At 33.1% G+C, this 13,393-nt stretch overlaps 1 protein-coding gene across 3 annotated transcripts in view; it reads left to right on the forward strand.

Annotated features, from left to right (window-relative positions):
* Positions 1-9,555, forward strand: part of Usp45 (ubiquitin specific peptidase 45) — an 81,379-nt gene extending 71,824 nt beyond the window's left edge. For all 3 annotated transcript variants that reach the window (XM_046430939.2, XM_046430947.2, XM_046430958.2), the window contains 3 exons: positions 1,824-1,910; positions 5,001-5,154; positions 5,830-9,555. In XM_046430939.2, coding sequence (XP_046286895.1) covers positions 1,824-1,910; positions 5,001-5,154; positions 5,830-5,960 — 372 coding nt within the window. In that variant the 3' untranslated portion in view covers positions 5,961-9,555. The remainder of the gene's footprint in view (positions 1-1,823; positions 1,911-5,000; positions 5,155-5,829) is intronic.
* Positions 9,556-13,393: the final 3,838 nt, after the last annotated feature.

Genomic DNA, 13,393 nt, shown 5'->3' on the forward strand with positions numbered 1-13,393 from the left:
AGTGGGTTATGAACTCCCACCTTCACCCCATACACAGATTGCAGAATCACATCAGTTACACATCCATAGATTCGCTTTTTTAGCGTGTTCAAATTAGCAAAGATACAGTAGTGCTGATATGGATGGAGTGGGATATATGCATTCTCATTGTTCAGCAGTGGGCATATAAATTGATAACACCATCTGGAAAGTAAATTAGTAATGGATATCAAGAACATTAGAAATGATTTGAATCAGTGTTTGAATAAAAATACTCTTAAGTAATTTCACTTCTAAGAACCCCTTGCAAGGAAATAGAGATATACACAAAATTACATATACCACTTATATAGATTATGACAGGTTCAAGGCCTAACTTTGGTATCCAGTATATGAATCATCAGATTTATATTTTAATGACATGAGGAAAATATTGTGTCTCATTCTATTAAAAATTTTAAAAAGTCAGGAGAGCGCATATGCCCAAATATAAGGCTAGATATTTTTCCAAAATTATCCTCTGTGAAAAGATTCATCTAATATTAAAAGCCTTTACAAAATATCTTCTATATGGGATGGTTTTTCAGCAGTGAAGTCCTGATTGTGGAGGATACAAAAACTTGAAACAATTACAGTACATGTATTGGAAAATTATAAATGTCACCTGATTAAAAATGAGAAAAAATAATTAAAAGTAGATCAAATATTTATTGTGTGTGTGTGTGTGTGTGTGTGTGTGTATGGTGCTGGGGATTCAACCCAGGGCCTTGTTGCGTGTGAGGCAAGCACTCTACCAACTGAGCTATATCCCCAGCCTCAAATATTTATTCTTGAGATACGACCTCATAAAATTTTATGTCAGATATCATGTTGAACTTTCTAAAGATCATTTGAGAAAACAAAAACAAATCAGTTATTGGTTATATTTTCCAAAAAATAACCAAATAATCTTATTTCTTACTTTAAAGAAAAACAAGAAATAAGCAGCAGATCAACAGTGAAATTATGTGATTTGCAATGGAAAAACCAAAGTCATGAAAGTCCTGTGAAAGGAGGTGTCTATTAGAGAGTCTATCTAGACAGTTCAGATTTAAGTATTTTCTCATTCCAGTAGTGTCCATTTATAGGTCTCCTACCCAATATATTCTGTAGTCTATCAGCTTGTTTTATTACCATTTTATAATGCCAGTCATACATTTTGCAAGGTTTGGCTTTGGAAATTAAAAACATAAAAAGAGGTAGAGCTTATTTAAGAACATGAAGATTTATATATATTACATTTACTTTTACTGATAAATGTTTCAAGTGCTCAGGTTTTTTTTTTTTTCTTTTTTAGCGAATGAATATTATTGAATTTTAAAAATAAAACTTACTGAATTTTAGAAAAGGACATAATATAATCAGTTTATCCTTGTTTTCAGCATTCACCTAAATGAGGTTGTTTAGAGGCAAGTTCACTGTTAACAAGTCATTGAATTAGGCCCAGAATACCAGGGATTTGACTCTTCAGTTGGATACATTTTCATGAAAGCACATATGTTAGTAGCTTAACATTTAACAGATTAAATTTATTTTTCCATAAGTGTTGATAAGCCACAGTGAAAGTAATCATTTCCCTTATTGTTCATGGTAAAAATCTCCATGTAAATGAGTACTCTTTTCAGTAGCAATGTATGAAAACCTGATTTTTAACTTAGTCATATGAATTTTGGACTCTTGATTAGTCACGTTTGTTTATCTATATGAAAAAAAAATAACTTCTAGAATTCCTTTTGGGATTTTAATTAACCCAGTCTTTAGAGCTAATTAAGTTGTATTAAAAATTTGTTTTTGGTATTTTTAAGGCTGGCTTGAGTCTTCGTAAAGTAAACAGACATGTAGATTTTCCACTTACGCTTGATTTAGCACCATTCTGTTCTGCTGCTTGTAAGGTACAGTATATTAAGTTATTTAACTGACCTGCAAATAATATGCTTTAAAGCATATCTGTTTTGTTTATTAGGCCATGCTTTTGCACTTTTTGTTTTTGTTGTTGTCATTTTAAAAATAAGCTGCTCCTCTGAAAGGAAATTTTAATAATGAAGGTAAACCAGTAATTTTTTTTTCACATTTAATACACTGAATCTGACTTCTGTCCTTTGAGACAAAGATGAACAAAGCATGAGGCATGATAATCGCAAAGATCAAAGCTGTACTTGTCTGCTGTGTATAATACTTCAAAATTGTTCATACCTTATTAGGTATAGAAAACAATGTTTAATAATTGCTTGTGTGTACATGTAAGAATTGTTGAGATAAAATTGATTACTAATGGGAACCAAACTATTATAAGGTAACATAATGTCCTGTTCAGGTTTTGTGGTTATGTAGTAGAATGCTTTTTGAAGTTAATATTTTTAGTACATTGACCAATCAAAACAAAAATATTTTAAATGCAATTTTCCAATGAGTCTAGTTTATCTGCTGTGGGATACCAATACTATCTGCAACTAGTAATACTTAATATTCCTAAAATTTGGTAATGTGGTAAATAATAATGAAATTTAGTAAGCTTTTTGCTTTTTTTTTTTTTTTTAACTTGGGGTAGTAGGGATCAAATTCAGGGTCTTGCACATGCTGGGCAAGTGCTTTGCCACTGAGTTACATCTCAGACCTCGTGTTAAATTTATGGGAACAAACCGGGTCCAGTGGCACATGACTATAATCCCAGTGACTCAGGAGGTTGAGATTGTAACTTAGTGCGACCCTGTTTCAAAATAAAAAATAAAGAGGGGCTGGGGTTGTGTGGCTCAGCAGTAAAGTGCCTCTGGATCCAATCCCCAGTACCAAAAAAAAAAAAAAAAAGAACGTTACATTTTTAAAGTGCCTGTTGTGAATTTTTAACATACACAAAAGTAGTCAGAAGAGTACAGTGAACCTCCAGCGCCCAGCCTTAAAACCTTATGGCAGGTCCTCCCCCATCTACATGTTCCTTTATGTTCTTCTCTGTTGTTAACATTTAATCCATAAATATTTTATTATGTATCTCTAAAAGGAAAGACATGCTCCCTATCCTTTTTGACATAATCACAGTATCATTTATTGTAATTTCTTCAATCATCTAATCTTCATATTTCCAACTATTTCAAATGTGATTTTTTAGAATGAATTGATAACCAAATAAGGCCCATAAGTTATGAATGAATGATGTCTTTTAAGACATGGCAAAGTTTTGTTTTGTTTTGTTTTAGGGTGTTTTTTTATTTTGTTTTGTTTTTGTTTTTTTGGTGCTGGGGCTTGAACCCAGGTCCTTGTGCATGCAAGGCAAGCACTCTACCAACTGAGCTATATCCTCAGTATTTCCAATGGGTAGTGTTTCCTCTCCTGCCTCTCTCCTCTCTCGTAGTTTATTTGTTAAATCAGGTCATCTTTCTTGGAATTTCCCATAATTGATATTTTTATGATTGTTACCCCTGTCATTTTTATTTTTACAGATAGGTAGTTAGACCTGGAGAGGGCTGAATATAATTCACATTTAATAGCAACCCCCCACCCCACCATTTCTGGTAAGGCTATTTTATAGGGATTGTTCTGTTCTTTTGTCAGGAAGCACAGCATATCAATTATCCATCTTTGTGTGATATTAGCAACCAGTAATGCTCAATACTAGATCCATGAGTTCATTAAGAATTACAGAATGGTGGGGTATTTTAATTTGAACTTTTTTTTCATTTATTAGCTTGAATATATAAAGAGAAATTCCTTTCTTCTGTTTAGTTGTCTTATGGTATAATTGTTATAGAAAAGGCAGGATAAATGTTTGATTCTTTCTAAATCATTTTTTAAAAATAATGAATTATTTCATTAGTTATTTCCTCAAACTGTGATTAAATTACAATATTCTGATTATGGATTCATGGATTTAAATACGTATGTTCCAATTCATTATGTTGTTCTTTTTAATCATGATCTAATGTATCCAGTCTATTGTGCCCATATCTGACCACTGAAAATCACTACAAGTTGGCTTCTGGATTCTCATGACATGACCCTAGTGTTCTCTCTTTATGGATTATGCCATCAACTGAATATATTGTTCATTTGTGTATTTTCAAATTTCCCTGCTTAGTGTTTACTTTTTAAAATTTAATTTTGTTTAATATTTAAATAAAATATTTACATAATTCCCAAGCCAAGTGTATCAAATGTACTAAACAAGATAAAATTAATGCATTTCACCTGTTTATTCCCTCCTTTTATAGATTAACATGTTAAATTATGTTTTATTTTTGTTTTAAAATATAAGCAGATGGGTATGCATATTTGCATCCCCCCCCTCTTAAATAATGGTAGTTTACACCACGTGTCCTTGTTTTCTACTTTATTTTTAACATTACATCCTGGAGATTATTTCCTAGCAGTGTTTAGAGAGAGTATGCACTTTCTTCTCCCTCCTCCCCTTTCTTCTTTCTTTTCTTTCTTTCCTGGGAATTAAACTCAGGGCTTTGTGAATACTAAACACATGCTCTAGCACTGAGCTACTCTCCAGGCTGGCACTCCATTTTTGAAGCAGAATTGAATTGGATGCATCATAGTTTATTCAACCATTTCTTAATTGTGGACATTTGAGTCTACGTCAGTCTTTTGATATTACACATAATCCTGCAACTAATAGTCTGGTATATGTCTTTTTATATTTTTTCTTATGTACCTGGGATACAGTCCTAGAAGCAGAATTGATGAATCCGACAGTAATACATATGTAACTTAGCTATATAACATGAAATATCCTTGCCTAAGGGTGGACCCATTCATATTCCCCCATGCAACTTCTCAGCAAGCAGTCTTTTTCTCTGCAAACCAGCCAACAGAGAAGCTTATCAAGCTTTTGCATTTTTGCCAGCTTAATAGGTATAGGGGAAATATCTCAGTGTAGTTTTAATAATGCATTTCTCTTATTTTAAGTGGGATATACATTTACCTTTTCTTATAAGAATATTTCATTAAATATTACTAATTTGTGTTTTTCCTTTTTTTAAAAGAATGTAAGTGTGGGAGACAAAGTTCTCTATGGTCTCTATGGCATAGTGGAACACAGTGGCTCAATGAGAGGAGGGCATTACACTGCTTATGTGAAAGTGAGAGTACCCTCCAGGAAATTATTGGAACATATCACCGGAAAGAAAAATGTACCTGGTATGCCATATTAAGTATTTTTTATTCTTAAAAGTAAGGTAATTTACTATTTCTTTTTTGGAAGGAGTAAGATATTACCTCAGGTGAATTCACTTTATCAATGTTTAATGCAAGTTATGTCTTAAGAGTGTTTAGATAATTTGAAAATCTTAATTATCATAAGACTATACTCTTTTAAAAAATTAAAAAAGAATATACTCGTAGGTGATACGAGGTGACACATAATTTTCAAGGTTTTGAATCATCATGTATTGCAGTAGAATTACTATTTTACTTAACAATACCCAAATTTTTTGAAGACCCACCTGGTCCTCAGAATACAGTAGGAGTTGGAAATTTGCTGGCTTTACTTATGGATCATCAAATTAACTTTAGCTCCTTCCCTTTTTCAGTGAAAATGATTCTTTTCTCTGAGCAATTAAGTATTTACAAGGCTAATATTTTGCTACATATTTAAATTAAAGTTCTGTTAACTGAGGATAATTAATTATAAAACTCATGCTTTGAAAGAATTGGTTCATTGTGGAAAATGTTTAATGCAAGAGGAAACAGAATCCGAGAATAAAATCTGCCAGTAGATAAGTGTACTTTATAATGAACATGTTGCTGTTTATATTTAGAGAACACAAAACATGCTTACTGTAAAATTTTACTTCTTTTTTTTTTTTTTGTTAGGTTTGAAAGAACCAGATAGTGAATCAGGAGGCCAGTGGGTCCATGTTAGTGACACTTATGTGCAGGTGGTTCCAGAATCGAGAGCACTTAGTGCACAAGCTTATCTTCTTTTTTATGAAAGAATATTGTAATGATTTGTTTAATGGCAGTGATTACTTAGCTCACTTTTATTTGAATGCTGCAGTGGTAACCATAATATGTAATGTGCCTTTAGTCTTCTCTTTTACATTGGAATAGCATGTCACTCAATGCTCCTTAACTTTTTCACCATTTTGGTGAATCCTTTTAAAGTAAACTAAATTTACTCTGTGCTTTCAAATTCATATTTTTAAATGTAAAGAACTTTTTTTAAAAAATATTTGTCTTTAGGGACAAAATAATCAAAATTTTTAGTGGTTGAGGAAGTCCCTTTCTGATATGGCTCATTATTACAAACATTCAGAAATAATACTAGCTAAATCAAATCATTCCTTAATATAGTGTTTCCTAAATGCATTACCACTTTCCAGATCTCATGTAACATATACTGTGCTATATTTACTAATTTTAAAAAAATGTTTTAGCCTTTTTAAACCATGGTTTTGTTTTGAGCAATAATATTTCACATTTTATGTACTTATTTTTTCTAATAAACATTAAAATAAATTTAAAACTATTAAGGAAAAATTACTCATCCATGTACTACACCACTTAAAATCATCTCAGGGCTGTCTAGTGGCATATGTGTATTATTGTTTAGAAAACATTGCCATAACTATATGAAGTAATATCTAATATAACATAGTTACTTTGTCATATTTTATATAATTTAGCCATATAAAAAGGTATCACTGTAATTTTGGTGGTGTGGGTTTACAAATAATGTGTTGATTAGCTTATAGCTTTGAGGTTTGGGGAATATTGAAACATTTTATAAACAAACCATTTACAGCTTATTCATGATAGAGTTAAACATAATTTGCAAGTTTCTGGCCAAGATCAAAATATAATTATAGATAACTGACGTAGAGAATTTATAAACAGAAGTTGATAATCCGTTTCTGATCATTGGATGTCTTTGAAATATAAATGAGCAAATTATGTTTGTGCATAATAGAGAATTCTTATACTTAACAAGGAACACCTTCTATTTCTGTATTTAAGTAAATATTAAACATGGTTTTGGGGTATAAAGAAACCCCCATTTTTTTTTTTTTTTTTTTTGTCTTTAACAAATATCTTTTAAAAGTTCAGGTATATTTAGTTTTCACTTTAATGAGGCACAGGGCTGGCACTTCTGTTCTCTTTTAAATAATTAACAGCAAAAATGCAGTACCTCCCCCACCTCTAGAACACAAATTATCAAGCTTTAAAAACTTAGTATGAAAATATTACTATTACTCAGGCTTAAATTTCAAAAAATCATGGCAACTTCAGTGTCATATTATTGAATCAAAACATAATTTTATGGTTCTAGCATCCTAATCATTAGTGCCAATGAATGATATATAGGCAAGTGTCAGATATTTTTTTTTTAGAAAGGAAAAAAGGATAGGAATAGTGGCTGTAGATAATGTGTAGAAATATTTTACCAAGACTGACCTTTTTTTTAAGATGTAAGTGTACATTATCAAGGTTACCAGTGCTACCTTTTGATACACGATTGAATGGAATTGGAGTTAGTGTTAAAAATGGTGGTGGTATACAAAACGAAGAGCTTCAAAATGTCATTGCATAAAATCTGTTTTTAAGCTGTAGAAATTTCAGTAGTAAAATTTTTTTTGGTGGGGGGGGTACTGGGATTGAACTCAGGAGCACTCGGCCATTGAGTCACAACCCCAGCCCTATTTTCTGTATTTTATTGAGAAACAGGGTCTCATCAAGTTGCTTAGCACCTTGCTTTTGCTGAGGCTGGCTTTGAACTCACAATCCTCCTGCCTCAGCCTCCCGAGCTGTTGGATTATAGGTGTGTACCCCTGCACCTGTCTAATAGTATAATTTTTTTCAATGGAGAAATACATTTTTGTTAGTAGGATCAATTTGTTGTGTAAAAGAAGTTTTTAGTATTTTCTATTTAGTTGTAATCCATTAACGATGAAGATTTTATTACCAGAGCAATGATTTTTTGAAAAATATTAAATTTATTTTTTCTTTTTTTGAATTAGCCATTTTGGTAATAGCAGTTGCCAACAAGCAACGTCCCCACCCTGAAATAATGTCACCTCATTCATTTTGACTATTAAGTGTCATTTTGACTATTTTCACTGGATAGGCACCCATTTTTTGTTTCAGATAGATATCTAGATGAGGCATCTGTACCTGCCATGGGTCATGTACTGTGATGACACTATTTTATTATCTTTTAAAATGGAAAGATGGATATATATATAGATTTTAGACATTATTCTACCAGTAACTTGGAAATCAGATGTTTTTATTTTCATTTCCTTTAGTATTAAATGAGCCAATTCTGAAATCTATTTTCTTATGGCCTGGAGTTTATGAAATGCTTTTTTCTTGTCATCTGAAAATAGGAAAAAAACTTGAGTTTGAAACCTAGGTCTTTCCTAAATGTAGCTTTTGTAATAGAGCATGCTGAATTCCATGAGTCCTGTTGTGTGTGTTGACCCGGGGGAGGTACTGGGGATTGAACCCAGTGGCACTCTACACTGAGTTATACCCCCAACTTTTTTTATTTTTAATTTTGAGTCAGGGTCTTACTAGGTTGCTGAGGCTAGCCTTGAACTTGCAGTCCTCCTGCGTCAGTCTCCTGAATCTCTGGGACTACAGGCATGAGCCTGTCTGAGTCTACTTTTAAATTTTTGTTTTCATTTTGAATTTTTTTCAAAGCACATTTGCAGGGATATTAAATTGTGAGACTACTGTAATAACAATAGTTTCTGGATTACCTCAGGAAACAGTATAAATAAATTAGAATGTTTACATTCAATACAACTACCATAGTGTTGACTGAATACATTTGTGAAGTAAAACAGAAGTTTGCTAGCTCTGTTTAGAAAGTTGTTTACAGGGTATGTCTAGCCCCAGATCCTTCTAGTTTTTCCATATTTAAAATGATAACATTTTGATTATGTGCCAATTATGTGAATATTTTGACATAACCAAATATACATATACACCGAAGTTTTTATCATTTAGTATTTTTTAAAATTTATGTGAAGACAATCTCTTTAGTTGACTAAAGAGAGTGATAACTGGTATCAATTAAAAGGATAGTTTATGTACCAGCAGAGCTATTTTACTACATTTAATAGCTCTTAGTTTGAATGTGTAATGACTTTAACCAGTGGTTTTATGCAATAGTTAAATAAAATTTCCTGAAGATTAATGAAGTGTATTATCCCTCATCTAATTTTTGTAGTACAAAGTAACATCCTCCCTATTTTTCTTTATTTCATAATTTATTTTTCTGCATGGTACATGATCAAATAAGCTTAAACCAAAATGTGCAATAAAAATTGAACCTTTAGATAGTGTCTAGTACGTTATTAAGAAAGACTATTTCTATATTTTAAATGTTTTTGTTCATGTAGAAATTATCAGTTCAAATCTGTTTAAAAGATATAGGACTATATTTTAAATTTTGAGTATTAAATTCATAATGTCATTCCTACTGTTTTATCTTTTTTTGCAGTGTTTTTAGAAAATAGTTATGTAATTTATTGAGCATTATTTTGTTGTTACTGTATAAACATCATAATAAATATTAAATTCTTATTCATCTTATGTTACAAGACTGGTCTTGGAGTTTTTGCACTGCATGTTATTAACAGAATACTTTATCTGTCAACATTGTACTTCCTTGTGTTTTAGTCCCTTGGGCTAAAAATATCATAAACTGGTGACATATTAACAACAGAAATTTCCTACAATTCTAAAGGCTGGGAAGTCCAAGATGAAGTTGTCAGCAGATTCAGGATCTCGTGAAGGAATACTTCTGATTTTTAGTGTTTTCTCACTGTTTCCTCACGTGGCGAAAGAATCAAGGAAGCTCTCTGGGCCTTCTCTCTATCAATGTAGAGGTTGGGAAGGAAAAGCTTGACATTTGTATGTTCCCTCCAAAACTTTATGTCCCTTTTATTGTTTGATATGTAATTTCAGAGGTTCAAGTAACCCCTGAAACCATTTTCATACAGTTTTTTCAATTACAGCCACACAAAATGGTCCAAAATGTTTGCATTCCTCTATTTATTAGGATAGACTGGGTTATGATGATGAATCCTGTTCTTAGTAGTATTACTAAGTTATTCTTTGCTTAGACTCACAGTAAACTTTAAGTGAGCAATCTGCAAGGCAACTGTTTTCCAACTTGTAACTATAATGCAGGCTGATTCAGTCTTTGGCAACACCATTTCAACACCAAGTCTCTTCTCTGTGGCAGGGGAAGAGAGTGCTAAGAGGTCTTGCACTGGTGATTATGTTCTTCATTTTGGACAAAATTGGTCACATGACTCTGCCTAACTGCAACAAAGGATAGATAGGAAAGAGGAAATTTCCCATGGGCTCAGTAGAAAAGGAGATAGGATGTGTGAGTTTACTGAGGTGTCTACCACAATCCACCCTTCTGGTCACCAAATACTCAGCTCACTCTTTTTCCAAACATGGAACACAATGACTTCCTGTTCAAGGGACTGCCCAGAAGTCCTGTCCATGCAACACTTTATTATTGTCTAAGACTAGGCTTTTGCCCCCATTCACCTGGAGACCCAGAAACCAATATGATGTGCTCTGTTCTCCACATGCTTAATGGTGGTGGAAAAGATGGAACCATAGCCCATAATCAACTTTCTAATCCAGAATGGGGAAGAATGGGAGATAGTGTCAGGGTCCTGTTTGGGGGATATGTTCATGATTGGACGTTGTTCTCTGTGACCCCAGACTCTCTCTCTCTCTATATATATATATAATTTTTTTTTATTTTAGTTGGGCACAATATCTTTATTTTTATGTGGTGCTGAGGATCAAACCCATAGCATGTGCTAGGCAAGTGTTCTACCGCTGAGCCACAACCCCAGCCCAGAAGGAGAGTTTTTTAAAATTAACTTCTATTGGAATGACTGCTGAAGAATATATAATTGGGAGTTGCACTTTGTGTGTGTGTGTGTGTGTGTGTGTATCATTTCTTAGATGATTGGGGCTGATTTTTTTTTCTTTTTAATTTGGAATAGTTGCACATTCTTTTAGTCAAGTTCATGGTTGTCTTTCAGAGCAATTCTTAGAAACTTAGTAGGCATCGCATATTTCCAGTCAGATCCATGTGCCAGTATCCATACCAGAGTTTTTTGAAACATATATTTTTGGGGTTGGATATACATTTTTCCCTTGGTGTTCTTTGGGGATTGGTTCCAGGCCCACCCCTCTCAAATCTAAGGATGCTCAAGTCCCTTATATAAAATGGCATAGTATTTGCATTAAGTCATCTCTAGGTTACTTAAAATACCTATTGCAATGTAAATGGCTATGTAAACAGTTGTTAAACTCTACTGTTTAATGGTAGGGAAAAAGAAAAAGTGTGTGTTCAGTACAAACACAATTTTTTTCAAACATTTTCAAGATGCAGTAGGTTTGGTTGAATTCAGGAACGTGGAACTTGGAGCTAGGGAACCCTCAGATAAAAAAAAGCCAATTAATTAATTGTATTACCTTACTTTTTTGTCCCACGTTGTTTTTTTTTTTTGTTTGTTTGTTTGTTTTTACTTTGTGGCAGTTCATTTATAAGATTTGGTGGGAAAAGCGTACTTTTTTTTTTAAGAGAGAATTTTTTAATATTTATTTTTCAGTTTTCAGTGGACACAACATCTTTATTTTATTTTATGTGGTGCTGAGGATCGAACCCAGCGCTCTGCACATGTCAGGCAAGCGCATTACCACTTGAGCCCACATCCCCAGCCCGGAAAAGCATACTTTTAACCACATTTTCACACTCAGGCATTTTTTTTTTCCCTCCAAGTGAGTAAGAAGTTATGATTCCATACCTTTAATTAATCCATTGAAAAAAATTCCAAAATAGATGAAAAATTTATGCCTTTACTTGTGACCCTTGGTATAAGGCTGAGTTTTAATGATCTTTTGTCACTTAAAAGCATTTTTAAATTTACCTCTTCCTTTTAGGAGTAATGCTATCTTGCACGAAGTTCAAAATTTTGGGTTGCCATTAATCTATCCTGTTGTGACCTCACAAGCCACCCTTTTTTTTTTTCTGATATAGATAGATAGATGATTGCATTTTTTTGTTTTGTTTTATTTTTTGGTACCAGGGATTGAACTCGGGGCTCAGGGGCACTACACCATTGAGCCACATCCCCAGCCCTATTTTGTATTTTATTTACAGACAGGTTCTTACCTAAGTTTCTTAGTACTGTGCTTTTGCTGAGGCTTGCAATCATTCTGTCTTAGCCACCGGAACCCCTAGGATTACAGGTATGTGCACCTAGCTAGATGATTGATTTTTGAGGTGAGGTCTTGTTTTGTTGCCCAAACTGGTCTCAAACTCTTAGGCTCAAGTGATTCTCCTTCCTCAGCCTCCCACACAGTTCAAACTAGAGACCTGCACCACCATGTCCATTGTTACTTTTTCTTAGAATACCTTGCCAATTGCTTCCAAATACCATCTACCACACACTAGTGTCTTGTTTTTCAATCTCTTCCCCTAACTTGAAATTCATTATATGTATTATTTCCCCTCTTATTATCATGGGCAATAGTTTTATTTAATGTTTTACCATTGTATAATGTGAAATGCTATGTTTATAGGCTCCAATGTTAGTTTTCTATGTCTACCAACCAACCTCTAAACTGAAATTTCTGTTTTAAGCTAATGCTTTTTATTACAGGTTTTTCATTTGAGCAACACCCAGTTTCTATTACAAATATCTCAAGTTAGGTTAGCTTTATTCTATAGTAAGTGATTTCAGAACCTCAACTGCTTATTTTTTTTGTCATTGTAAAGTCCTTGGAAGATTTGGGAATTTTTCTGGCAACTTTCACTATGCAGCAACTCAAAGAGATACAAGCTGATAGAGGATTTGCCAATCCTCCGAAACATGCATTATCTGGAACTTGTTACAGTATCTGAAATATACAGTCTAGTGACCCTGTAGCAGGTCTTGTAAACTCAGGTCCCAAAATGACTTCATCACTTAACCTATAGTGCAATGGCCAAAACTAATTCATGAAGTCCTCTCTTACTTTAAGAGAGCTTAGAAGTGCAGTCTTCTGTGTACTGAAAGTACAAGGAGAACCAGGTATTAGTGAACAATAATATGGGAACAGTAGCTTGAATCATAAAATATTTTAGATAAGAATATGCAGTCTTTCTGCAGTCTGACCTAAATGACCCATACCTGCATAAATCTCAGCATGGTCTATCATTAAATAATTAAAATTGTTTTTGTTATTTGTGGTGCTGGGGTTCGATGTCATGTGCATGTTAGGCAATCTATTCCCCCAGTCCAATTATTATTTCATGTCCACCTCATACTTCATTATGCCAGAAAGTCTCACTACTTTCCAAAAGATTCATAAGTAGTTACTGAATAATTAAAAGAGTTGCAGTTCATAATAA

The sequence above is a fragment of the Marmota monax genome, unplaced genomic scaffold, assembly GCF_021218885.2.
Source record: "Marmota monax isolate L192 unplaced genomic scaffold, Marmota_monax_Labrador192_F-V1.1 WCK01_AAM20220418_F8-fsc00013, whole genome shotgun sequence".
Lineage (NCBI taxonomy): Eukaryota > Metazoa > Chordata > Mammalia > Rodentia > Sciuridae > Marmota > Marmota monax.